We start from the raw sequence: 26,826 nt of genomic DNA on the forward strand, positions 1-26,826 counted from the left end.
GAGGACATCCAAGACCTTCCTTGCCACTGGAGAAAGAGGCATATGCAGATAGCAGAGTGTTTTTCCATCTGACTGGCCATCTGAAGCAGGTGAGCGTGGCCCTCAGCTGAGGGGAGTCCTACCCTGCAGGACTTATATAGCAGTGCTGAAATCTGACTTATTTTAGTGGCATTTTTCTGTGCTGTTTCCATGCTGCTTTGGTATTCTAAGCAGTCCCCCAGATCTATGCAGTACTCTAAACACAGTAATGATGGGACCTTGCACATATGGGGTGTGACTGGCAGGATGACTCCTCGCTCCTTCAGGCTTTGCTGGCATCAAAGCAGAGCAGAAGCTGCTATTTCAGACAACCAAAATAATCGTGGCCCAAGGCGTGCAAAAGCATTGGATGTTTTACTCTCATTCCTGGCCTTGGATACCTGAACATGCACACCATTCCTAGTGTTAATTTTTACAACCTGACAAGGCTCAGACCCAGCTGCCACCCTCCAGGTATGGCTTTGAGCTAAAAACCCTGTACTTTTTACCTCCAAGTGCAATACTGGCCCTGCAACAGTCAGCTCTCCTCCTTACACAGCTGCTGCTCCACCTGTAAATGCTCAAAGAAAATCAATTAACAGCCCTACTATTTCTTATTAGCTTAAGTTCTCTGTAGGTAGCCAGGATTACTTTTTCTTCCTTACACAATCAATCTCTCCTCTCCTTTAGGGAACAAAGCAACAGCAAACAAGACACATTGCATAGGAAGCTCTCCTGGAGCCCAGCACGTAAAACAGGGGCCTTGCTCTGCCCTGTTAATGAGGTTGATTTACCACGTGTGAGCACCCACAGCTTCCTCAACTACCCTCAGAGCTCACAACCCCCTTCTGCTAAAAAAGAGGTCACATGCTCACCAAACTCCCTACAGATCCTACTGCACTTTCCCAGAAGGAAGAAATCCAAAGGCTGCTGCAGGTAACCGGAGGGAAGTGGGGCTCATTGGCTTACGGAAAAGCCTCACAGGTGTCTCACCCGGTGAGAACTTCAGGAACCACAGAGCTCTCTCACCATCCCCCCATCACCCAGCGGCACTAGCTCCGCTCCGCACACCGCTGCCCCAAAGCGCCGCACCAGGAGCCAGCACAGCCACAGCAACGCCCACAGAGATCCTCCGGGGTTGGTGCTGCCCCGGGGACACACAGCCCCAAACAGCCACAGAGCACCGCGGACTGAGCCCGAGCCACTGGCGCTCAGCAGCCGTATGGCGGAACCACCACCCATCCGGAAGCGGCGCTCTGCTACTTCACTTCCGCTCTGTTCCGCCATTTCCGCCCCGCGCGCTCTGACGTCACGCAGCCCCACCTCCAATCAGCGCGAGGCGCTTCCAACTCAAATCTTCTCCTGGGCGCTGCGCGCGCTCTGTGAGAGGCACAGGGCGGGACGGGGCGGGGACGGGCCGCCACCACAGCGGGACCGGGAGCCCGGGGCGCGAGGGGACAGCCCGCAGCGGAACAGCCCGCAGCCCCGCGCCGCGATGATCGCCACGCCCCGCCGTGGGGAGATGCCGTTCCAGGCGGTGTTCCTCAGCTCCATCCCCGCGGGCACGCTCACCCCGCTGAAGGACCTGCGCTGTCGGGGTAACTCCGCGCTCTGCCCGCCCGCCCGCCCGGCGCCGGGCCCCGTGCTGCAGTCCACGCTGCTGGAGGGCGGCGCGGGCGCGCGGGAGCCGCTGGAGATCAGCGAGATCCGCCCCGGGCCCGGACCGCCACCGCCGAAGCGCCGCGCGCGCGAGCCGCCCGCCCAGCAGTCCCCCGCCGCGGCCTTCCTGAGGATGAAGATGAAGACCAGGGCCGGCGGCGGCAGCGACCGCATCCTGACGCCCGGCGGGCCCGGGCCGCGCGTTGCGGGCGGGGGACAGCGCAGGGCCGCGGAGCCGCCCAGGAGAGGTTCGTAGCTGCGGCCTGCGCGGGCCGGTGTCCGCCGGCCGGGGCTGCAGAGGGTGCGGGGAGCGGTACCGGGTGCGTCTGGGGAGAGGGGGGGGCTTGAAGCTGAAAGGGGGGTTTGGGCGCGAGGTGAGGGGCGCGTTGCTTACCCGGAGGCGGCGACGCGGCGGCACTGCTGGCCGGAGCTGTGGGTGCTCTGTGGCGGTGCCCGAGGCCGTGGGCAGCCTGAGGCGGGGGGCACCCGGCACACGCAGGGGTGGAACTCGATGGTCTGTAAGGTCCCGCCCAACCCCACCGTGCTGTGGATCTGCGATCGGTTTGCTTGAGTTTATTCCCCCTGGTCTGTTTGCGGGTGGGGCTGACCCGTGTCAATCTGTTGAGTCTGGAGAGTGATGCTGTAAGATAAACAAACAAAATAATGCCTTTTGCTGCTCCTGACAGCTGAGAGAGGAGGAGGGTTGGTGGAAGAACTTCTTGGGATTCAAAATACTTCTGAGGCATCCTGCTGGGTGCCCTGCTCTGCTGCCTCTGCAACAGCATCCATCTCCAAGCGGTTGCTGCAGTGCCAAGTTTGCAGAATCACAGAACTGGTTTGAGTTGGAAGGGACCCTTAACAGCCCCATCATCCCACCAAGAACCCCATCCAAGCACTGCACCCAGAAAGGTGCTGCGGCATTAGGAATGGCTTCCTCCTGCCTGCTGGTGCAGAGCCGCTGTCCACACAGGCAGTAATGATGGTTGGCAGGGGAAGCTGTCCCATGGCAGAATCCTGTTATCCTTGTGTTCAGACTGCTCTGAGTGGAAGAGCCACTGGAATACTGGCTGGTTTATTGGAGGGTTTGTGCTTCATCACTATTTGTACACGTGCTTGAAGTGTAATACCTATAAATGATGACTTTTAAAGGTCTCTTCCAGCTCAAACAATTCTAACGTTTTAAATCTCACGTGTTGGCCATTTATCCAGTTATTTAACTGATTGGGGCTAAAGCCTACCTGATTTGTCTCCTTTTAAGACATCACTACTGAAAACTAGGCTAAGCACTCAATTGTACCTAGCCTGTAGCACGGACAGCTGCTTGCTGATTGCTTTTGCTGAGGAGTTATTGAGTGTTGCTATGGACGTAGTAGTGCCCGAGCCTCATGTTTAGTTATTAAAAAGCCTTCCTAAATCTCCGTGCTGCAACTTAAAGCCCCTCATTACTTTCACTGTCTCTGTTGAACATGATAAAAACAAGAAACCTCTTATTTTTACAAAAAGAGAAAAGTCTGAAACCTTTCTTTCTTTTCTAACACCAGTTTTCCAAGATGCGTATTTCCATCCTGCATCATCCCATCTCATATCAGTAATGATTTCTGGGTCCTTTGTTCCTCTGTGGGGTACTACTGGTTAGACTTTAATACTACAAAATAGATCCCGTTTGCATTCGGTTCTTATGAAATGTGTATTTTGCTTCTCCTCCCCTCCAGTGTTTTTCTTCCCCAGTTTCAAATGATTTTTGAACTGTTGTTTCCAGAATTACCGTGCATTCGGATTCCTCAGAACCAGGCTGTGAAAATGTTAAACGTAGACCCCATTGTATTGGAATCTCCTCAGAAGTTCTTCTTGCGCGTAAAGCAGAAATTGCAGCAGAAGCAGCAGCAAAAAGGTACTTGATATTGCTCTTAGACACACTTCAAAAGCTTGCAGGACTTCAGGACTCTGTTCTTGCTTATAATTTCTAGTGTGCTATTGGCAGAAGTCTGCAGGGTATCATTTGCCTTTGTAGTCTGTGCACAGAGGAAAGAGGCGCAAGAAACCTGCAAGTCTGCCTTTTCAGCCCTGGAGATGGCGTTAGAGTTGCAGGCTGTAGGTTAGGATGCTGCCTTCTGGCATTAAAGTTAGACATCGTTTCTCTGTTGCTTTTTGTTTGTTTTTTTTTTTTCCATGTGTGCACGTACGGTGTTCATTCAGACTCTGGTTTTGTGGTTAAGAACTCTTTATAAACCAGGTGTGACAGTTCAGCACTGGAGTGGGAATTTGGTGGAAATATCCATAACTTTTTATTTGCTAGGTCTTTTCCCCACTCTGTAGCTTTTAATACCTAAAAAGAAAGGGCTTGGTTCCCTGATGAGAAAAGTAGAACGAAGACTCAGGGAACTGCAAGCTGGTGAGCCTCACATCTGTTCCTGGGAAGATCACAGAGCAGATCCTTCTGAAAAAGATGTTAAGGCACGTGGGGGGTGAGGAGGTGATCCCAGACGGCCAGCATGGTGTCGCCAAGGGCAGGACGTGCCTGAGCCATTGGTGGCTTCTATCATGGAGTGATGGCATCAACGGACAGAGAAAGGGCAACTGATGGTGTCAGCCTGGACTTGTGTGAGGCCCTTGACGGGGTCCCACCGGACATCCTTATCTCTGAATTGGAGTGATATGGATTTGAAGGGTAGACTATTTGGTGGATAAGGAATTGGTTGGAAGGCTGCAGTCATAAGGTTGTGGTCAGTGGCTCAGTGTCTGTGTGGAGGCAGTCACACGTGGTGTCTCCCAGGGGTTCGTCTGCCTTGGGATCAGCGTTCTTCAGCATCTTCATCAATAGCAGACAGTGGGATCGAGTGCACCCTCAGCAAATTTGCTGATAACAAGCTGTGTTTCTCAGTAATGCCTCATCTAAATCTACCCTCTGTTATTTTAAAGCTTAGAATTCCCCTGTATTCAATTTTATTCTGTATTGTTTCTTGATTGCAACTCTGCATATACACGTATTGTGTAATTCTTTTCCTAGACTGCAAATCAAGAAATTGATGCATGCCAAAGACAGCGTTGTCCAGCTTCAAAATAGCACTTAAATTAGGGGAAAACTCAGAATCCAATGTTTGTAGCTCCCAGCATAGCAGTAGCATGGATAGAAATCAAGGTCTTGAAGTTTGGAAAGAAGGATGTATTTAAGATTCTGTTTTTTATGAATAGCAGAACCTTTTCTCTATAGGAAGAATCTAAAATAGGAGGTATGGTAAGTATGCTAATAGATACGTGCATTAGTTTGCTTTTGGGGGAAAGTGCGATGCTTAGTTTTTGATCTGGTAGTGATGAAAATCTAGTACAAAGAAATTCAAAGAAATGCTTGCTGTAAGGGTTGGCAGTTGAATTAGTGCGTTCGGAATAGTAGTGCTAACCATAAGAACATACTTGTATTAACATTGCTAATTGCCTTTTTGCTTTTTTAATGGACAGATCCAACATTTTCAAGCCCAAACAAGCAGAACATTCGTCCTCCCCCAGCTGCAGAAAAGCCCGTAGTCAAATCTGCTTTTGGTGAGCTGCTCCCAAATGCTCAGACAGAGCATGTGGCCACCAATAAGGACAATGAGGATAATTTCCTTGTGGAATCGATGGATGCTGATGATGAAATGTCTCTAAATACAGTAACTAGTACTGTGGGTTTCCATTCTACCCCTCCTGACCCTGGGGATCAGTTAGAAAGAAGATGTGGAAATAGAGAAGCAAAGCGTACTGAACTTCAACAGGAGAAACGGCGGTTGCAGCCAGGCGATCAGCGAGCTGAGCACAGAGCAGAAAAGATATTGGAGACTGCAACTCAAAAACCCTCACAGCACTTCTGTAATGTTGTGCTCTCTACTCCTGAAGCCTGCATGCCAAGGAAGGAGAAGCAGAAAGAAAACTGTAATGGCCCGTTGGATAAACCTCAGGCAGATCAGATCGCTGTCGCTGCTGAGAAAGAGGTGGGAGAACTTACTGCTTTGGCTACACCTGTAGGGTAAAACTTCACGTGGGCTGCTTGTAGCTTGTGGTCGTGTTTTTGTATTTTTGTCAAAAGTAATGAGCATACAGAAGAAGCTGCTGGGTGTACTGGGTGTGACTCTGAGATGGAGTTCACCTTCCACACAGCAGCCCAGGCAGGGCCATGCTCTGCACTTGTAGCTGGAGCAGCAGTTATGTGCAGCACCGCTCTGTCTCTCACTGGGCAGTGCTGGCACAGCAGCAAGGCTGTCCCAGAACCGGCTGGGGAGGGGACACTGCTGGGGTGCTGACCTACACCACCCAAAATGATATCTCACACCATGGGACATCACATGCAGCAGTAGGAGCTGGGGAAGGAGGAGGGGAGCTCTCATTATGACAGTGTCCTCCCAGCAACTGCTGCATCAATTGAGGCTCTGATTCCCAAGATGTAACCGAGCATTGCTCACTGATGGACAGTAGAGAGTAATTTTCTCCTCTTGCTTCTGTACAGTCTTTGTGGTTTTTTTTTCTTTTTTTTAATTAAGCTGTTCTTTAGCTCAGCCCATGAGCGTTCTTTCACCATATGTTTTCCCCCTGTTTTTTTGAGGAGGGGGAGTGAGAGCGGCATGGTGGAGCTGAGCAGTGTAAAACCTCCTCAGACTGTACTGGTAAATATTTTTCCCTCAAAAGACTTCTTTTTTTTTTTTTTCCCAGGTGAAGGTTTGGTTGGTTTGTATAAAAGAAGGCTTTTTTCTTTAATATTCACAAGCTGCAGTCTGGGCTCAAAGAGCTCTCAGCTTGAAGGAGTTTTCTGTGAGATCACTTAATTATGTTCATTGCCACGTTCTGGTGTGATGTCCCATTCAGCTCTTGGATGTATAAACAAAGTTGAGGAGGGGAGATAATTCCTAGCTGTAGGCTAGGTGATCCTCAGGATAACTGAATCTCTCTGTATTTGATAGTGAGGTGGAAATCTTATGTTTACTGCCAGAATATCCAAACTAATGGGAGGCAAGAATATCTTCCTAGACGTTTAGTTTGCAGATATAATTTTCACTTCAATAAGCACTTGGTAGTACTTAGAACTTGCTGATTAGGTCTTGAGGAAAGCAGTGTATTATGAAGCATGCTGAACTCCTCAGGAGTGAGCCTAGGGCCCAGAGGAAGCATGCCTACCCAAGAGCTGTGTTTTTGTGGTACCCCAAGACATTTCAGCCCAAAATGGTCTCTTAAAATATGGAGGTTATGCAGTGTGAATGTGTCAGCAGTTTTTCGAATTGGATACAGTCATTTTAATGTCCTCCTAAATTTTAGCAATAACATAGCTAATAATTGTGAGCAGTACTTTGAGGACTGATGATAGTGTAAGAGGCATGGCATGCTGGTGATACTTTCTGAGGAGGGCTTTTTGGATTTGCTAGGAGTCCTGGCCAATGACTTTGTCTTCTAAAAGTCAATGCTAAGTTATTCACAGGGTTTGTTTTGAATTCATATATTCTGCATTGGGATCCAACTTGCTTGTGATTCTACATTTACGCATTCAATGGCTGTTTTCAGGTTTTTTTGATCTAGAAGATGATGCCTTAATAGATTCGCAAGGTATACAGGAATTAATTTCTACTTTGCCAATGCATCGACAATGTTATATAGCTTAGTCTGATATAAGAGCAATAGCAGATCTGATTTTTTTTTTTTTTCCCCCCCCACAGAAAAGAATCTGCCTTTCTAGCTGGCGCATTAAAGTGATGAATGGTAACACTGCAATATGTGTTGAAGGAAAACGAAAGTAAGAAAAAATTCTGATTTAAATGCAATGTAAGACACGTTGGAGGGTTTTCAACATCTCAGCCCTAAAGGTGGTATCATCCTTTGAGATGTGGTGTTGACCTCGTGGTGTTGCAATACGTTGGTAGCTGTTAGAATCAGTTCCATGCAATTCTGCTGCCTGAAAGTCTGAAGAGAGTTCTCTTGTTTGTGGCAAGTTAGGCAGTTCAACATTGGGGCTGTTTGCCCTTAGTGCTCCTCTGTAGCTCAGTCTGTTGCCTACTGCTACAAAAGTATACTTAGAAAAATTCCATGTGGATTCTTTTTACATTAATATTCATATTTATTTCTCGTTGAGAGGTCCCCTACACACTTGTTAATCTCTAATTTTTGCATGGACTGTAGCTCCTTCTTCAGTTATTGTCTTTTAAATAGGAAGGCAAGAAACAAAATATTCCCAGGGAGAACATAAACTGGGCTTGTATAATAGCACCTCTGTAACATCCATGAGGGTATCACTGCAACATCAAGCTGAATGGAGTCCTTTAGTCTACTTTGTTTTTGCAGCCTAATGCCTGACATGTTCTGTGATAAACACTTGCAGTAGTGGCAAGCTCATTTTGTTCCCTGTCCAAACATTAAATGAGAGGTCCAGAAAATCTTCCAAGATAAGAAAGGAAAACCTATCGCATCCTACCAGTCTTTGACTCATCACATGGGTAACACTGTTGCAATGATATGGGATAACAATTTCTTGTTTTAAATTCCTCCTTTTATGAAAACTGTGGGGTTTTTTTTGTGTTGTTAATGTTATTTATCTTTTCTTAGAGATATGAAGGATATGTTATGGCATAGTAATGCAGTTGTAGAACGTGTAGCACACAACCAAGTTAAAACATCATCTGGCAATATCTACTTGCTACAGGGAAATATAGATTCTGTTTCAATGAGAAAAGAAGGTAAGAAGATCATTCTTAATGTAACATTACAGACTGAGAAGGGCTTTAGAATTATGGCTGCTTTCTGCTAACTTGCACGTACTGCCAAAGTGAATGTTCTGTGTTATTCTGCAGCCTGGGCTCAGGGGGTATCAGCACTTCTGGCAGCTTTGAATGGAGATGGGAGCCTTGCCCAGTCCGTCAGCACTGGACTGGCTCCCAAGAACTAGAATGCCATCTTCACGTGCTGATGTCAGCATCCTGTGGCTCTTGGTTCACTTTACCATGATGTATACAGTTCTTTCAAACTGGGAAAATCTGTCTCTCTGATGTTTAAGATGTTAGTGAGTTTCTGAGGTGCTTACAAACAGATCATACTGAATGGTATTTCTGCATTTCCTGATGAAAAATATTGCTCAGCTATTGTTAATGCCACTTCTGTTTCACACAGGATTTTCCTATCAGTTCACAAAAAGATTTACATCTGGGTTTTCCAAAAGGTGGAAGGAATATGTTGAGGAGTTCCTCAGGGGATTAAGAAGGTAATTTCTTTGGAAATTGTTTAATTGTAATACTCTCCCAAGTATTAGTTGATTTTTAAGGATATTACACTAGTGAAAGATAAAAGATTGTAGATGTATGTATGGAGACTATGATCCAGGCAAATTCTGGTCACTTTGTTGGAAGGATAGCCTCTTCACTGAATCACAGAATGGCCCGGGTTGGAAGGGACCTCAAGGATTGTGAAGCTCCAACCCACTGCCACAGGCAGGGCCACCAACCTCTACCTTTAATACCAGCCCAGGCTGCCCAAGGCCCCAACCTCTTACTCTTCTTCATTACACTGCTTTGGTTTGTTTCTGTTGAGATCCATAGGATCGACACAAGTGAAGAGCATCACTGAATCAGTGGTTTGAACTGTGCCAATATGAGTAGAGTTGCACTATGCTGTTGGGCTTTTGTTGGGATGAGAAGACTTTGAGTCTACGTAAGTCTTTTGTTAAAGGATAACAGCTTTGGGTGTTTATTATTTTTTTCTTAAACTCTAAATCATTAGGAAAGAGCGCAAAAAAAAGATGGGTGAGGATGAAAATGAAGAGAGAGATTCAGTGGTGGATACAGATAAGGTGCAAAGTGCAGAAGACTCAGCAAGAAATGTAAGGAAACGTGAAACAAGGAACACTACGTATGAAGTGTTATCAAGGAAAGATGAACACACTTGTGAGTCTTTGTAATTTTTTTCTCTATAGAAGAAATGGGTAGCTTGTGATAGTTTGGTTTTGGTGGCTTTGTTGTTTTCATAGAATCCTAGAATGGCCTGGGTTGCAAAGGAGCACAGTGCTCACCCAGTTCCAACCCCCTGCTATGTGCAGGGTCGCCAACCAGCAGCCCAGGCTGCCCAGAGCCACATCCAGCCTGGCCTTGAATGCCTGCAGGGATGGGGCATCCACAGCCTCCTTGGGCAACCTGTTCAGTGCGTCACCACCCTCTGGGGGAAAAACTTCCACCTCATATCCAACCTAAACCTCCCCTGTCTCAGTTTAAAACCATTGCCCTTGTCCTATCATTTTGAAGCTTTTTCCTAGCGAAGGATATCTTGTTTTGTTTTGTTAATTTCAGGCTGTACGGAAGACGTAACAAACTAATTGTGAAAGTTGTTGTTTGTTTGTTTCTGTTTGCATGAGCTACAATAATGAGGAGCAGTGGCTTGTTCATCTTCTGGTTTGCTGATGTACAAAAAATAGGTGTTGTTTGGAGGCTCTTCTGAGGAATAACCCTGGGAAGGAGACAGGAGCCTGGTTGGGTCTGTAGAAGCTGACACCAGCTGCTCCAGAGCTGTTTGTTCAGACAGCAGCAAACTTGACTGAAGTTTTTCCCCGTTGTTGTATTGTATATCGTGCTCTTATCAGTCATTCTGGGATGTACACGGGATTTAGTCTCTCCGTCAAGGCTTCATTCTTGGGACTCCCATGCAGTGCTGGCCTCACCCTAGACCCCTTTTTTGGCTGGCTTGATTTTAACTCCGTCCTTGAATCTGTTCCTGCAGCAGGTTTGTTTTATGGCATCTTAATGGTTTATTGCCAGAGCTGAGGAATAGAGAGTGATGTGCTAACAAGCATTGGGCATGGTCAGAAGGGTTGTGAAAGAATTACTTTCTTTGGTTGTTTCCAGAGGAAACAAATGTGAAGCCACAAGCCAATGACCAACATTTTTTCTTTGCCTGGTAGTGCAAACTTCATTAGGGACACTAATAGCTTCTGGTTTTTAACTTCAACTTCTTTTCCATATCTTGCCACAGGCTCCAGCAGGGCATGGCAAACTGTTGGTACTGTAATCAGATTGTCTTGCTCATACTATAACAACTGTTTGTTTTTATTTTCTCATTACAGTAAAGGTTTGCTCAGTGTGACAACTTTTCTTTTATCACAGTAATTCTCTGTGACTTTCACATTCTTCATAGCCTTGTAAGCAAAGCGAAAGGTACACAGTGATGTGCTTTATAATTCATGAAGATGATTGTTTCAGTCTTGTTCAAGAATGCTTATTTCTAACCTGCATGCTTGTGAAAGAGCATCGTTACTTTGTGGTACATTTGTATTTTCCATATTGTTTGTGCAAGTTGAAGGGCAGTATGGTTGGGTTGTGGTTGGACTTGATGATCTTGAAGGTCTTTTTCGACCTGAGTAGTTCTATGGTTCTAAGTGAACTGGTTTAAGTACAACATCACTCTTATGCTTGTGAAGTGTGTGATAGTGAGTTTTCAATGTGACGTTTGGGGCAGAACTGAAACTTGTTGTTTTTCTTGTAGATCAAACACCAAAACACAAACCCATACTGAACAGCTCCAATGGGATCTACACTCGTAGCGGCCGTCTGGTCAAACCACCGCTCAGCTTCTGGTGTGGGGAGCGTGAGTTTGTGGATCGGGAGCTAAATGTTACTATACAGAAAGGTGGGACAGATTATCTGAGCATGGTAAGTGTCCTTTGCACATTGTGAGTTATACATTTCTGTAAATTATGGTAATAAATACGTCGGTAGCTTTGGTGTGCATTAAAGTGACAGAGACAGGCTGCTCTAATGAGTGCCTGAGTAGGCAGGACGTTTTGGAAACATTATAAAAAAATTTTAAAGCAAAAAAAAAAAAAGATTCTGAATTATCAGGTAATTGTTGTTTCCCGTGAAGCTGGGATAATATGTGATTCCTTCTGGAAAAAATGGAATGTTCTGGAGGTCAGGAAGTTGTGCAGAGACACTGCTTTGGGTTACGGAGGTTCCCAGGTAAAACACTTCCTGCAGTGTAACATCAAGTCCCTGCCCAAGCTCACAAGGAATGTCAGAGCTGTAGGCAAAATTTTACATTATCTCTACTGTTCTCAACTTCCCCTTTTCTGTGTAGTTTCATATTCATGAGGAGCAGATGTTTCATTTCTTACACCTTGGTCTGTCCAGACCCACCTCAGTTTTGAGTGGGGAGGGTTATTCTCATATATTGCAACACTTCAAGCAACTCTGATGGTACTGTGATAATGAGCGAAGTGTGTGTGAAGGAAGGGAGCTTTCTTTTCAGCAGCTGTTTTTTCCCTAGGATTAATTGGCCATATGGCACAGGGAGCATACTAACTGTTGTCAGCAGCTCCAGCAGTGCAGATGTGTGTCTGATTCACCAGAAGGTCCTAGCTTTTGAGATTTTAACTGTTAGAGAATGGAATGCGAGTCTGGAGAAGTTGCCGTAGTCACATGCACTCATATAAGCACCTGTGTGCGTCAAACAGCACGGAATCGATTTTGGGCAATGCAGGAGTCTTAACTCTACCCATCCTGTAAACGTTTGGCTTTTTCAGAGCTGGCGTCGGTAGGCTTGATATGTAAGCTCTAGCAGAAGTTTAGATTAAATTGTTTTATTTTGAAGATGTATAGTACTGAAAACCCCAAAAGAAAGACCAGTTCACTCTCTAAGCTGAAGGAAAGAAAGGATTCAACAAAGACAGTGGAAGAAAAAACAAAAGGCCAAGATAAAGGTAAAAAAAAAAACAAAAAACTTTTCCTTGTTCTATTCAAAGTTATTGAGAGGACTCAGTGGGTGATGAGCTGGGTGCTGCAGCAGTGTGGCCATGTCTGGCTGATGCAAGCTATTTATTTACTTCTTTGATTATCGTTCGCTTCTGTGAAGAATTAGCAGAGTAACATTGATGGCCAGTTTCACAGCTCAGAATGTGTTTGTAAACTGCTTCTTTGGTACAGCGTGGGGACATGCACGTCTCTTTCCAGAAATCAAAGCAGTTATGACTTTAAGTTTCTGCTCCTATACTTTGGGTCTCAATATGCCTGATGTGTGCATCCCGAGGGAGCTGCCTTACAATGAAATGCCTGTGTGGGCTGTACTGACGGTGTTCTAAAGTCTTTATTTTTAATAATTTGGGAAGCAGCAGCACCCTAAAATCAATCTAAATATAAAGCAAAATATTCTCTTTTAAAAGCAACTATATTTTCTACAGAAACATTTGTATGATAAATACAGCTTTTGGGATGAGTGTTGGCTCGATCTCAGTCCTACCATTTCAGCAACATTTTCTGCTTTCTATTTTAGTCTCTATCTGTTCCATACTTTCACATTCTCTTGTTGCCTTGATAATCCTAATTCTTCTAATAGTCAAGAGGCACTCCCTCATGGGAGTGAAGAGTGCAAGTACTGGAAGTCTCCTATACATGAGGGACCCTGCCTGCTGCTGGCTGTACTCTCTCTGAGCTGAGGGAGGAGCATTTGCTCAGTCTAAATCCACTGCTCAGAACTGGCTTTGTGCTGTGTTCTCTGTACAAGTTGGGAGTTGAAGGTATTTTCGGTGCTGTTTGCCTATCAGAGTACAGTAATGATTTACCTTAAGTGTGTGATATACTGACATCATCTCTTTCAGGGAACAGTGAAGAAAAAAGAATAAAAACTAAAAACAAAGCCACGTCCACTGGAAGCAGAGAGGCCAGGTGCTTTATTTCAGATGATGAAAATGACCATGCAAGTGATATTAATAAAATCAAAGTGTGGCTTTCCAATAAGGAGACTCACTTAAATACTGGAGATAGAAACAAGCGTGACTATAATAGCAGAAACATGGGAACAAGAAAAGAAAAGACGGGAAAAGAATATGGAGAAATGGCTACAGGTCAGAACATGTATTCCTTAAGGTCAGCCAAAAAGCCTTTTCAAGGTAAGCCTTTAACAGAGGAATTCTCAAGCAAAGATGGGGAAGAGGAATCCAGTGACTATATCCAATTGACTGTCAAAAGGAAAAATAAACCTTTTTTGCCAAAAGAGATTCAAAACTCTGAATCTTCGTCTACCTGTGAAAGGCTGCAGGGCAGCACAAGCGAGGTGTCAAGTGGACTCCAGGCAGACACACGCTGCACTGCTGCCTCCCATACTATGCAGCTGAGGCAAAGGATACCTGCCTTCATCGAGAGTTCGGATTCCTCTGAAGGAGAAACCTCTTCTGGTGAGGAATATCACGCAAAGGAGAAGAGATCAGAAGTATCCAATAAAAAAGCAAAGAGGGATGTTTGTAATACTACCAAGCCTTCAACAGGAAAACCAAGTGAATCCAAGGGGGATAAGGTGCACAAAACTCTCGATTTTTTTTCAAAGGCAGCTGATGATTGGTCTCAAAAGGAACTGCAGAAGCTGCACAGGCAAGTGGTTCCCTTGTCTTCCGAGGGCAAGGCCCATCTCGGGTACCAGGAGGCATAATTCGCATACTGGAGTGTTTGGATGGTGGTCTTCTGAATTCGGATTTTCCAGGCTTTTGGTTTTGAAGCAGTCCCACGTTATTTTAAATTTCCTTTTTGCTTTAACTCCCTTTTACAAAATACTTCTGGGTTACAAATTAAAGAATAGTAGAATAAAGCAGACAAGTATTTCCTGCAGTAGCTGTGGAATGTGAGCATGCAGCAGAGCCCCTACCTCTTCCATGTAATGCAGAGTGCGAGGAGCACAGTTAGCAGCTGCAATTTGGTGGTTCACTGCTCCTCCACTGCTTTCCAAATATGCCTAATTTTTTGTGAGATAGACATCTCTACAAATAAAGCTGAAAAACACATATTAATATTATAGGAGTATTATATATATGATATAGACAGTAAAAGTAGTAATATATTCTCTTCCCTAATGGAATAAAACACTAACCATGTTGTGTTTGTGTATTTAGATTTTGTAGAGGGGAGACTAACCACAAGAATATTAAATTAACACATTGGGCTATTACTTAATTAGCTACTGGGCAGTGTTTAATATACACACGGTGCTAGAAAATAACCAGGTTTGGTTATATTTTTTTTACTTTATAAGGATGACATGCATGTGGTAACTGAGGCATTCAAATAAACGTCTGCATGTTGCAGTGTCTCTGGTACCTTCTGCAGATGAGGTCTCCCCATGCAGTGTATGCTGGCTCTTGGACACACTGTTAGTCTCAGGTGCATGGCAGTGCTGCACAGATTCTCCTGCACGGAAGGCCATGGTGCTGTTCTCTTGGCAGGGCAGTCGCTTCGTTTCCAAAGCACAAGAATGGTTTCTGGGTGGATGTAGCGATGGCTGTTGGATCTCGTTCTGCTGAGGATTGCCATTGGAAATACACAGAAGAACAGGCAAAAGCTTCCAAAAGACCTGCTGTAAAAAAAACCACGTCAGGAAAGCCAGAACAGAAAGGTACTGACCTCTTGGTTCTGAGTACGGTTTGGTCTTTACATTTGAAATTTGTTATTTCGTATATAATGGAGATGCAGCTGTAAGGACATACACACACCTGATAAATAAGCAACAAGTAATTCTTTATTGTGCTTGGGTTGGAGGTTATCTTCTACATTGCAGAGGTTTGTTGCAGAGCTTGAGGAATGTTGTAGTGGAAATGCTGAGGCAGGGCCTGAAGCAGTGATGGAGCACCTGGTGGGAAGGCAGGGCTAGCCCAGGGGAGCTCAGGTGCATGCAATGTAGCTGAGTGATGAAGGGGTGGAGTCAGGAACCTCCCTTTCCCAGCCCTCATTTAAGGGTTGGCAGTGGAGTTGAGGGCATCTCTTGCTGGAGGTCCCTGTATATCTGAGAGCTTCCAAAGGTAAGCAGCTCTTTTCCTTTATTTCTGCATCTGTGGCTGCTGCATTTGGGCTTATTCTCATTTGCTGTCTCTGAAGACTTTGCCACCCTGCTGTTATCGTCCCATTATAGTATTACTGATGTCATAAATAACTGAAGCAGGAATGAAGAAGAAAAAGGGCAATTTAGAGTTTTTTCCAGGCAGACTTAACCTGGATTCCTCACCTAAGAGGAGACAGCTGTTCATAAGGCTCTGGGGTAACTTTCTGATTAAGATGTGGGGAGTGTTTATTTTTGAAAGTGTAAATTGTATAGAAATCCAAAGGACCATAAAGTAGCTATGAGAAGTTTCCATGAGAGAGAGGACCTCATTGCTGGCACTGATTGATTCTGTGATTCTATTCTACAACTCCATTCTATGATTCTGTGATTGCATCCAGCTAATCTAAAAGTATGCTGTGTAATTAATGTCTTAAAGTAATGTTTGGATTCATGTAGATAAGGCAGAGCCAGTCGCGATAACTGCCAAAGTGGGAACCTTCAAAAGAAAGCAGCAGATGAGAGATTTCCTGGACAATTTACCAAAGGATGACCACGATGATGTTTTCACTGCTACACCCTTTCAAAACAGGAGAGTGAGGGTAAGTAAATTTGGAAAAACTGTATGTATCCATATGCTTTTCTGACTGGTAATGCAAGGGTGTGCCATGAGTCAGCTTGTTCAGTGCCAGCAGTATGAGATTGTGGTTTGGGGGAGGTTTACTCACCTGAGTTGTTCTTGCAATACTTTGATTGCTGAGAGTGAGAACATGGAATGTGACTTCCTGCTGTTGTCTGTCTAAGCTGGCTCTACTTAGTAGTGCACGAACCTTAATCTGGTACTCATCCAAAAGCAGAGTAACACCATGGCTGACTGAAATGTCATAATTAATTTAAGCACTGGTGGCTTCCTTACTTTCTATAGACTGCACTGTGCAATGGAGAAGTCCCTGTGACGAATTTATGCAGACTGGCTATGAAAGAATCAGTGCATCCATGACCAAGATGATGGAAGTTATTCTGGGCTTTTGATGATGTGTTACTCCTCTCTGAACCTTTTCAGCTCTCCTCTCTCCCTTCAAAATGGAGGGACCACAAGTTCCCTGAGAATCCTGTAATCTTCCTCCTGAGAAGTAATGGTCAACTCAGCCTGGAATTTTAATCAGGCTTTCTTCTTTTAATATGTAGTAGTAACCAAAAAAGGGCAGCAAAATGTTGGGCATCTGCAGGAGTGTTGAAGTAAGACCAAGCTGTCGGCTGGCTGCCCTGTGGAGTCCTCCCATACCTGCATTCAGCATGCTGTGTATGTTGCTGCTATCTGTATCTCAAGAGGGATATATAGTGGAGTCAGGAAAAGCAATTGTAGTGAGCAAAGGGATGGGGAGAGAGTGCTGAGGAGAGAACAAAGCCTGGAACTGCTCGGTGTGGGCAAGAGGGATACAGCTGAGGTGCAGCCGTTGGCTGTGATTTTCTCTCAGGCAGAGTGCTGAGGCCTCTTGAGCAGAGTTGGAAAAAGGGTGGATCACTGAGTGCTCTGGTGTGTCTTTGTAGTTGCCAACATTCCTGGGAAGCCATGATGAGGAGGAGGATGATGATGATGACTTTGCACTTACAAACAACCCAATCACACCTTCCTCAGCTGTCTTCCCTCTGGCGAAAACCCCTCAGTGTGAGCACATCAGCCCTGGCATGCTGGGACCTATCAACAGGTGGGAACTTGTGCTGCTGTTCCTTTGCTAATGCTTTCCTTTCTCATTTCTTGTCTTCTGAGAAAGATCACTCTTGGGATTAACCTCCAGCATGCAGAGTAATGCTGCAGGCCTTAAGGTATTTGTTTAGAGAAAGCTTGCTTTTGACAGTGTGTGTGGTTTGAGCTACTCAAGTAAGTATGGGCAACTAAAAGCATAGGCAATAAAGCTTCAGGCTTCATTGGAATAAATTGGCACCCTGTTTAGTGAGAAGTGGCATTTTTATATGATGGATAATGAACGTTCTGGGAAGATTATGATAAAGCTTTTTGTCTGATTATGAGTTCTAGCATATGCTTTAATTAAACACTTCTGCATTGAGTCATATTCCAGGAACTATTGTTATATTTAATTGGCCAACGACTGTTTTTAATAGCCCTGCTAATTTTCTTTCTGGATTAGAACTGTGTGTGTGCTGGCTGTAGCTGTATCCAGCTGATGCCCCGAGCAGAGCACACCGCTGACACTGACTTGCTTGGTGCTGCTTGCAGGAAGGACTGCGACAGACACGTGTTCAGGATGCAGAAAACTCAGGGCTGCAGGAGCAGCTGGGACAACGTGAAGAAGCAGCAGGTAATGCTGGTTTCCTGAACATGAGTTCCACCCATAGCAGTGCAGGTTCTGCTAAGCAGGAGGATCCCTGGCTCACAGAGTGCACAGAAGGGACACAGGAGCCCTCCCCTGATGGGCGCTAAACTTCTGGGTTTTGTATCTATGTATTTCAGAGGAAAGTTACTTCTATTATAATCTATTGTCGTGATAAAAGGCTGTCACTTTCAGGATCTGGAATTGCTTTTGGGTTCTGGGACCTTTCTGATGCTTTAAATTCCTGCTCTTTTTCCTGTAGAGTGGGGGAGGAAGTGGGACTCCTCACCTTGCACCCTGAATTTGTGTTCCTTTCCTGTCCTTGCCCCTGGTTTACCCAAAGATTTTATGGTAGATAAGCACTTCAAATCTTATATGAAAATGTGGCATAGCAGTAGGGCAGCTATGTTTGTGCCTGTTCCATCCTTCCTCCCCCCAAAACGTTTCCCCATTCCTATGGTGCTGGTGCTGACACTGCTGTCTGAGTGGAGACTGTTCCTTTTTGGCAGGCTGCTGCTCTGCACGGCACGCCAGCTTCGAGCAGAACCAAGTCCACCTTTGGTAAAAGTAAGTGTGTTTTCTTTCTCCTTCATGTCAGCTTTACTCACCTTCATGCTGTCACTGCTGTGTGGGTGTTCACATCTGCACTGAATAATTTTTCAGCATCCTCTATTTCTCACAGGACCTTCTGAACTGCCTTGCCAGCTCAGGCACACACACTGATGCTCTCCTCCCTGTTTTTCATATTGCAGAAGTGCAGCAGAACCCTGCTGTAGGGAAGCTCTTTGTGGCTGAGGCAGCAGATACATCAGAGGAAGAACAGGAAGATTCCTATTTTTCTGTTTGAACTTCTGGAGGTTTTATTCAGTCTTTATGAACTTGTATAAAAAAAAAAAGAAGCCCAAAGGAGGGGCTTCAGCCACCTCTCTGTTGTGCTTCTGCTTGAAGCTCATTTTGGCTGACCTGACCAGCAGTGGGGCTGTGGTTGCAGTACGTTGCCAGTTGGGTGCTGTTCAGCACTGAGGATGGCTTCTCCTCCTGTGTACAAAGTGGAACTTCCTTGCCCAGGTTCCTCCCTTCCTTTGTCCCATTTCTCCTGCTGAAGGGAGAAATGTACTCCCATAGATTGGTTCACTCTTAAGATAAAATCTAGAAATATTGCTGTACAGTACATTTTTAGTAACAGTTTGTAATGAATTGAAAGTGTTTTATATTTCGCTGAGAATTTTCTTTAACGTGAATGTAGCGGCACTTTTATGAGCTCTTGAGAAGCAGCTGTCTGAAATTGGTAGGGACTGTTACGTAAGCACTCACTTTTCTTTTAAAATACTGATTCCTGCCCCCTGTCAGCAATGCTCAGTACTTTTAGTGTAGTGCAGAAGAATAAAGCTTTGAGCATCTCTTTTCTCTGAATGGGAGGTAACAGGAAAAAAGTAATTTGTAGTTCTTCAGCTCAGGAACTTCAGTGCAGGCTGTCACCCTCTGGGCCCCGTGCTTGGGCTGCTGGGTGCACCTTTTTGCCTCCTTACTGCCAAAGCCTTCATGTGCTCTGAAATAAACCTGCAGGACTTTCATTTGGGCTGAGCTGCTTTGAAAGCGGCTGATGAGCTCTGCTGGGCTCTTCAGCTTTATTTTTCCTGGAAGGTTATTGCCCAGAAGAGCCCTCTGCATACATGGAGATGGGTGCAGGTGTACCTTCCTGGGGGGAGCAGCTCTGCAGTCCTTCTGCCACTGCTGCAATGGGTGCCAATGGGCACAGTACCATCCCAGCCATGCCAGGTGTGTCTGATGTGAAAATCACACTTCTTAAAGGTAAGGTGGAGTGAAGCCTGTCGATAATTCCTGTGTAGATAAGAAAGCTTTGCTTGAATTTGTGCCATAATTATTCATATGGCCTTAATTGAACCCACAAGAGGTAAGAAGGGGCCTCTGCCTGTGCTGTTCCTTCCCCCTGCAGGACTTCAGTCAGCTGGAAATGGCAGAGAGCAGCTTGGGGGCATTTCTTATGGGGAGAGAGGGGGAAAAATAACACCATGAAAACCTGAGGAGCGATCCCTGCACAGAGGAGGGAGGTGGGAGTGAAGGAGGGTGGCTCTCTCACCCCTTTTAGCCCATCACCGCCATGTGTGAGTACAGCTCCACTTCCCTGCCTCCAAAGGGAAGGGCATTGATGAAAGGGAAAACAAATTAAAGGTGAGCTTTCTTCCAGTTGTTATAACTTCCACTGAGCCGCTGTGCCTCCAGGGCAGGGTGGTGTCCCCATGAGTGGCTGCAGCCTGCTGCTGTGTGGCAGCACACACTGCTAAAGCAGGGCACTTCTGCTGAGGCCCCAGCACTGCCCAGAGCTGTGGGTGTCCCACCCCTGGAGGTGCCCAAGGCCATGGAGGGGGCAGTGGTGGGACGGTGAGGGCCCTTCCCACCCAACTGTGCAGTGGTTCAATGAAGGTGGGTACTTACTGCCCTGGGCCCACCCATCCCAGCTGTAACCCCAGCTGGGTCCTGGGCAAAGCAGACACCAGCAGCAGGACAGGAGTGCTGAGATCGTGACTCATCTTTAGGCACTGTGGTACCACCCCTCTTCCATCAGAGCAAGGAAAGTAACTGGACTGTCAGACACAGTCTCAGTGTGCCCCCAACCCCAGTGTTTCTCTGAGGATTTATTTACATATTTTACAGCAACTGTAAACTCAGTAAAGTGCAATTGAAAGAGCAGCCCGAGGGATGGGGCTGCTGGGAGCCTCTCCTCAGCTCCTGCTGGCAGTGTTGCTCTTCCCCTTTGCACAGAGGCTCTCAGGCAGCATCTGTGTGTCGAAGCCATAGCGTAGGTAGCGGTACGTCTCCTCAGCGCGCTGCAGGCTCACCCGGGCACCAGCAGCAATGTCTGATGGGGAGCTGCAAGAGAGCACAGTGACACTGAGCCCGGGGTGAGAGGACACAGCAGGGACAGGCCGAGCTATGACGGAGCAGAGCAGAGCGAGCACAGCTCAGGAGAGCTGCTGGGAAACGGGGAGTGCCATGAAAAGGAAGGGCACAGCAGCACGAAAGGTGGAAGCAGAGCTCATTGACAGCCACAGCCTGAAGAGAGCGAGAGATGTGTGAGGAGCATCACAGAGCTGGGGATGGGAACGGGGGGAGCACAGCCAGCAATCCTGAAGGTGAGGCAGTGAGAAAGTGAGGCTCCCAGAGCTCAGGGTGCTGCCCCGCTGTTACCTGTTGACCATCGTCCTGACAGAGCTGAAGTGGTGGCACATATTGAGAGCAGCCAGGTAGCTGATGTTGAGAAGGCTCAGGTAGAAGTTGAGCATTTCCTGCTTGTGGCCCTCCACCTCTGTCGGCACACAGATGGCGGCGTTCTTCCTCTGCTCCAGCAGGGCCAACTCCTTCAGCAGCACCGCCGTCTCCTCCTGGCAGGAGCTGAACAGCACCCGGATGCCGGCCTGGAGCAACGCGGCGAGCGTCGCGTCATAGTGCTGTGTCCGCTGGGAGAACCTCGAGGTTTCCCCTGCAGGGGGGCAATACAGAAATCTCAGTGCAATTTAAGTGCTACGTGACTGTGAAACAGTCATTTACAAAGGCAAACAGCCCGAGGAGCCCCCGCTTTGAGACCTCACAGATCAAAACCAAGAGGATGGAAAGCTTCTAAAGAAAGGAGGCCGGGGGAGTGGTGGGGGAGGACTGATGGGGTTATTGGAGAGGGACGGTAGGAGTTAACAGTGAAATGTAAACTGTATGCGGAGACCCTGAGGAGAGGAGGAACACATCCGTGGTGAGGGATGGGCAATAGAACAGCACGGAGAGCTGAAGAGGTTTGGCAGAGCTGCAAAGGAGAATGATGGGATCATGGAGAAGAAAGCAGCTGGCTGCGTGCACTGAGAGATGAGCAGCACTCCAGGAGCAGCGTGATGAGAAAAGATGGACGAAACGCACTAATTAGTAATTAAGTATCTCTGTGGATCCAGATCAGCTTGTGACCTTATGAATGTACCACTCGTGCAGAGGCCACAGGAGAGCTTTCAGTCTAATTTCAGTTCCCCAGTTACACACACAGCCTGCAGGGCCAGCGCCCGCCCGGAGCACAGATCAGCACGGATGAGCACATCCCCACAGCGCTGCCCTGGGAGCACCCACCTGGTCTGGTCCTGTCCTTCTCCACGATCACACACACCCTCTCAAACATGCCCTGCAGGCGCTGCAGGCGCTGTGTGACCTTAGTCCTGTTCACAGAGCTCAGCAGCTCCGACTGGAATTTCCTTTCCACTGCCATGCGGTTGCTGACAACGTAATCGCCGCTGCCCAGCGAGCAGACCTGGACCTTCAGCCCATGCACGGCCTTCAGGGAGGAGATGACGTCTGCGCCAGAGGAGATCTCACGGCTGTCCACCAGAACACACAGCGCTGTGTCTCCATCCAGCAGAGCTGGAGAGGCCTTTGTGGCACCCGGAGCGTTCCCAGCACTGTTCTTCACAGAGCCTTCCAGCTGCAAATGCTGCAAACCAACAGCGTGTCTGAGCACAAGGAATGACTGCTGACTGAAGATGCAGTTTCCAACAGTGATGCTTAACAGATGTACTGTATTCCAAGGAGTTGGGGAAAGTCCCATTAATAAAAGGTTTTTTAAAGGTCTTATTGATATTGCAACTCATGAACAACCTCAGATTAATACTTTAATCCCCTACAAAAAAATCTCCTGAATTAGTTGGGCATCCAAATACTGAGCAGCGTGCATCACAAAGCACACAGTGCTCACTGCCACTGAAAAGTTCAACAGAAGCTGAATAATGTGAGAGACAGAGGTGCAGCAGAAAAGCATAAGGGCAGGGAATACAGCCTCAGGCTGTTTTCATTTAGGAATCCTAGAAGGGCCTGGGTTGCAAAGGACCACAATGCCCATCCAGTTCCAACCCCCTGCTATCTGCAGGGTCGCCAACCAGCAGACCAGGCTGCCCAGAGCCACATCCAGCCTGGCCTTGAATGCCTGCAAGGATGGGGCATCCACAGCCTCCTTGGGCAACCTGTTCAGTGCGTCACCACCCTCTGGGGGAAAAACTTCCTCCTCATCTCCAACCTAAACCTCCCCTGTCTCAGTTTGAAGCCATTCCCCCTTGTCCTATCACTGTCCACCCTCACAATCAGCCCTTCCCCCTCCGGTTTATACTCTCCCTTCAAGTACTGTTGAACAAGCATTTTAAAACTGCAAAACCAAATTGTTAGTTCTCTCTCTGCTACTGGAAATAGACCCATATTCCCTTATAGTTGTCAGACTGAAGAGCAACTGACCCCAAACTTTCTTAGTACTCCATTGGGTGCTCAGACTCGCTCTAAGCAGAAAAGCTTCCTGTGGCAGCAACAGAGCTGCTATCACAGAGCAGTGTGGGCAGAACAGCCCTTCTCCTCCCTCACCAGCAGCACTCTCAGCCCCATACTGCACTGCCTGCCCTCACAGAACAGCCCGCAGCACAGGCTGCCCCTGCAGCACCCCACGAGGCAGGGAGAGGTCACTGCCAGCACCCACACCCACCTGAGCAGCAGCCTGGAGAGCCTCCTTCCCTGAGCCGGAGCGAGGCCCTGGGTGGAAGTCCAGCACTTCAGATACAGACGCCTTCAAGCCCAGAAGCATCCCGCTCTTACTCTCAGCAGACTGATGAGCGCTGACGTCCCCAGCTGATTTTTTATGTGGCACAGAAGAGACTGAAGGCATCGATGTGAGTAACTCAGCGTTCTCCCGTCCTGCCCTGGAGCAGTGTGCTGCCGTGCCCTTCTCATTGCTCACATTTGTTTCCTCCCCGCTGGAATCGCTCAGGACAATAATTCGGGATGGCTTCTTCTGCACCGGCGCTGAGCAGTTCTGCTCCATGTTGGCCCCGTGTAGTTTTTTTTCTCCGCCGAGTGAGGTACCGCCCTCCTCCACCTCCAAAACTCTCATTATTTAGGAGATCAAAGTTAACACACACCTCCTCCTCCTCACTTGATTCACTTTTGTTGCACGTCTCCTCATCCCCCTCTGCAACACAGAAGCTGTCTTCTGCGTAGGCCTCGTCTTGCTCCGGGATCTGTGGGGGGAGAAAAACAAACCTGGTGAGAGTGAAGCAATGCAATGACTTCGCTCTTCCTCTCAGTACACCTTTGCATATCAACCCGGCCCACACACACAGAGCTTCTCACACATCCATATAAGATTTCATTGGTTCCAGTTGGATATTAGGAACTATTTATTCCCTGGAAGAGCAGTGCTGCATTGGCACAGCTGCTCAGGGAGCGGTGGGGCACCATCCATGGGGTGCTCCGGAAGACGGAGATGTGGCACTGAGGGATGCGGGCAGTGGGCACGGTGGGGTGGGCTGGGGTTGCACCCACCTGGTGATCTTGAAGGCCTTTTCCAGCCTTAATGATTTTATGATTTATCACCAGAAAGCTTTCAGGGAGTATGAGTTGTAAGCAGGACTCGCTGGCTAATAATCCCACTGAAGAGGTTTGTGCTGCAGGCAGGGCTACGTGCTGCACAGGGAATGCCACAGAAGCACACTCAGGACGTGCTGGGTTTGCAGGAAAACCAGGCAGCCTGTGCACACAGCACTACTGTACATCAGTTCTGCACAAACACGCACAACTCACTGACAGAAACACTCTATGGTGCCTTTATGATATTAAAAATGAAATGGAAGTTCAGGCTTTGCATCTTCAGTAGCACCCTGCCTCTGTGTGAACAACAAAGCTGACACTGTAAGCCCATGCTGGCTGGAAATTGAATTGCATGCGTTCTTATCTGCTTGCAAAACATCAGTCAGCACAAGCTGAGTTTTTGTTCACCATCAACAACAACAACAAAGCAGTTTGTTCTCTTCATCAATACAGACCTCAATTTTGTTTTGCCAAAGATGAGATACAGACAGGAGTATGGGAAAAAGAAATGAGCCTCGGGGTGGGGGTGGTAAGGAACCATCCCAAGCATCCATTTCTCCAGTTCTGTGATATATTTGGTCTCTATGAAATAGAGGGAAAATTAAAGGCTAAATAACTAAAACATCCTGTATGAATGATTTGCTGTGTGACGTACAAAGAGTGTAGAATAGAACAGAACTGAACAGGCAGTGCACAGAGGACACAGCTCCGAATCAGTGCATAACTGTGACTGTGCAGCAGGGCAGGAGCCCACCTGGGGGTCAGCTCTGGGGCTGCTCGTGCTCAGGACACAACGTGGCCTCCCAGGGCCACATGAGGGCTCAGGCTGCTGGAGGGCTGAGCAGCACCAATGAGCAAGGCAGCGAGAGGGAAAACACGCTGCTTGATTTCCTCATTTCTTATCATCTGTATCTGGGGAGCTAATCTTGCCTTTTGCTAGATACACTGGCACCTATTGGCATTGCTGGCTTGCCTGGATAGTGCAGGGCACACAGCCGGGTTAACAGGAGCAGCCCAAAGTGCTGCTTCTGCTTTGGGGCTGCTTCTTCCTGGGAGTTCAGTACAGAACAGGAAACATCACATGCTGAGTGGGAACGGCCTCTGGGGAGGTGCCAGAGGAGGACAGAGGGAGCAGAAAGGGAAGGTAAGCTGGTGAGCATGGGGGAACCTTGCAGCCCCTACGTGGGTCAGCAGTGATGACCACAACTCCTGCACTGGGATGGACGCAGAGCACCGGGCTGCTTCTGCTCCACACTGCTGACAGCCTCACTGCAGCCATGGGAACGTGTGCGCTTCCAGCACAGAACCTCCGCATGCTTTCAACTTGAAAATCAAAATGATGTCAAAAACCTTCTGTTAGAACTTACTATTTAGCAACAATAGGCTGCAAACAACTCCTCAAGGTAGGACTGGGACTGAAATGCTGTTACACGTACCCAAAGCTCACACGGGCAGCAGCTGTTTGGTTCCATACCTGGGAGAAAATCTCGGTGCTGTTGAATTCCCGGTGCACCATTCTGTATCTGCTCCCCAGGGCTGGGCTGCGCACGGACTTCAGGTAAACGCCTCTCATCTCAGAGTCTGAATTAAACAAAGAGATTACAGTGCTATTAAGGATATGTTTTTTCTTTCAGTCGTATTTTCATTCCTGTTTTCCTCCTACGTCTGAAGTTCTCCACACACCCCCGGGGACCCCCCAGAGCTCAGCAGCAGTGTGCCCGGCCGGCATTTCAGAGCTGCCCCTGAGTGAGAGACGTCCCTGCCTACAGCGGGGGTTGGAACTACACGGACTGAAAGGTCCCTCCTAACCCAAACCATTCTTGGATTCTGGGATTTCAGAGATTGCAGCGGAGGAGGAAAATCCTCAGCAACATCTGGGAGTCTCCTGAATGGCAACAGGACAATTCCAGCACGCAAATATCCCAGGGGGGAACAAGGTTTAGAGCCACGGGGGAAGTGAATCCTGGCCAAAAGCCAGCACCATCCCAGCTCTGTCAGTGCCAACGTCATCGTTTATCTTTACCATTGGTACTGTTATTTCACATCACATTACAGACCTCTCTGTATGAGAAGACCCACAACTTCAGAACTTCCTAAGCGAAATGGGAAATTCTGTTTGCATTTGTTCGTAATGTTGTAGGAGGGGTTGGCTGACGCGCAGTCAGAGAACTCCAGCCTCAAAATACCCATTTTCCACACTGCACAAAGTAACTGCACGGCAGATTCCTGTGGAGATGTACTCCATAAGTAACCCCCGAGAACACAAACAGTAAAGGTACAGAGATGGAGAGCACTCATCTGCCACAGCTGAGGATGTTACTGCTTACAGCTGACACACAGCAAGTGGCTGAGGGCTGCACCTCTCACAGCACTGTCTGTAACACCTCCCTGCATACACCACACAGCACTTCACCACTCACCATTTAATACTTGTGTGACCTCTGCGTCGTCATTCAGGAACTGAGCAAGTGAGGAGCTCAGCTCCTTGTCTGTGTCTTCAGTCTCATCAGAAGAAACACAGCTCTCATCCTGCTGGGACAGCTCAGCTTCTTCATCTAAAAACTGTCTTGCTGCATTCTGAAAAAGAAAAGAAACCCCAAACAAATTTTCAGTGAGACTAATTCATTAC

General features: G+C 47.3%; 2 protein-coding genes and 1 long non-coding RNA gene across 16 annotated transcripts in view; 1 reads left to right on the forward strand and 2 right to left on the reverse strand.

The window, feature by feature from the left end:
- Window positions 1-2,144, reverse strand: part of LOC101751884 — a 144,685-nt gene extending 142,541 nt beyond the window's left edge. For 9 of the 13 annotated variants that reach the window (XR_005860435.2, XR_006939392.1, XR_006939391.1 and 6 more), the window contains exon 1: window positions 894-1,258. This is a non-coding gene — a long non-coding RNA (uncharacterized LOC101751884). Of the gene's footprint in view, window positions 1-893; window positions 1,259-2,071 lie in introns of those variants that run through there. The other 4 variants (XR_006939389.1, XR_006939383.1, XR_006939381.1 and 1 more) reach the window with 2 other exon arrangements.
- MIS18BP1 (MIS18 binding protein 1) lies at window positions 98-19,372 on the forward strand. 2 transcript variants are annotated; one of them, XM_004936528.5, is made up of 16 exons: window positions 98-1,925; window positions 3,437-3,568; window positions 5,134-5,642; window positions 7,353-7,429; window positions 8,236-8,366; window positions 8,797-8,887; window positions 9,403-9,566; window positions 11,155-11,321; window positions 12,259-12,367; window positions 13,262-14,030; window positions 14,876-15,045; window positions 15,925-16,067; window positions 17,017-17,174; window positions 17,705-17,786; window positions 18,308-18,365; window positions 18,551-19,372. In XM_004936528.5, the coding sequence occupies exons 1-16, from the start codon at window positions 1,241-1,243 to the stop codon at window positions 18,643-18,645; spliced, it is 3,540 nt and encodes a 1,179-aa protein (XP_004936585.2). In that variant the 5' UTR covers window positions 98-1,240; the 3' UTR covers window positions 18,646-19,372. The 2 variants fall into 2 exon arrangements, with proteins under 2 accessions (XP_004936585.2, XP_046798090.1); XM_046942134.1 differs by lacking the exons at window positions 15,925-16,067; window positions 17,017-17,174; window positions 17,705-17,786; window positions 18,308-18,365; window positions 18,551-19,372 and having other exon boundaries at window positions 14,881-14,953.
- A 1,047-nt stretch (window positions 19,373-20,419) lies between these two features.
- Window positions 20,420-26,826, reverse strand: part of FANCM (Fanconi anemia complementation group M) — a 59,530-nt gene continuing 53,123 nt past the window's right edge. The window contains 7 exon segments of the mRNA NM_001397001.1: window positions 20,420-20,690; window positions 21,009-21,300; window positions 21,927-22,284; window positions 23,317-23,667; window positions 23,669-23,848; window positions 25,672-25,778; window positions 26,618-26,774. Of these exon segments, the coding sequence (NP_001383930.1) occupies window positions 20,543-20,690; window positions 21,009-21,300; window positions 21,927-22,284; window positions 23,317-23,667; window positions 23,669-23,848; window positions 25,672-25,778; window positions 26,618-26,774 (1,593 nt within the window). The 3' untranslated portion in view covers window positions 20,420-20,542.

The sequence above is a fragment of the Gallus gallus genome, chromosome 5 (genome assembly GCF_016699485.2).
Source record: "Gallus gallus isolate bGalGal1 chromosome 5, bGalGal1.mat.broiler.GRCg7b, whole genome shotgun sequence".
NCBI classification, from domain to species: domain Eukaryota; kingdom Metazoa; phylum Chordata; class Aves; order Galliformes; family Phasianidae; genus Gallus; species Gallus gallus.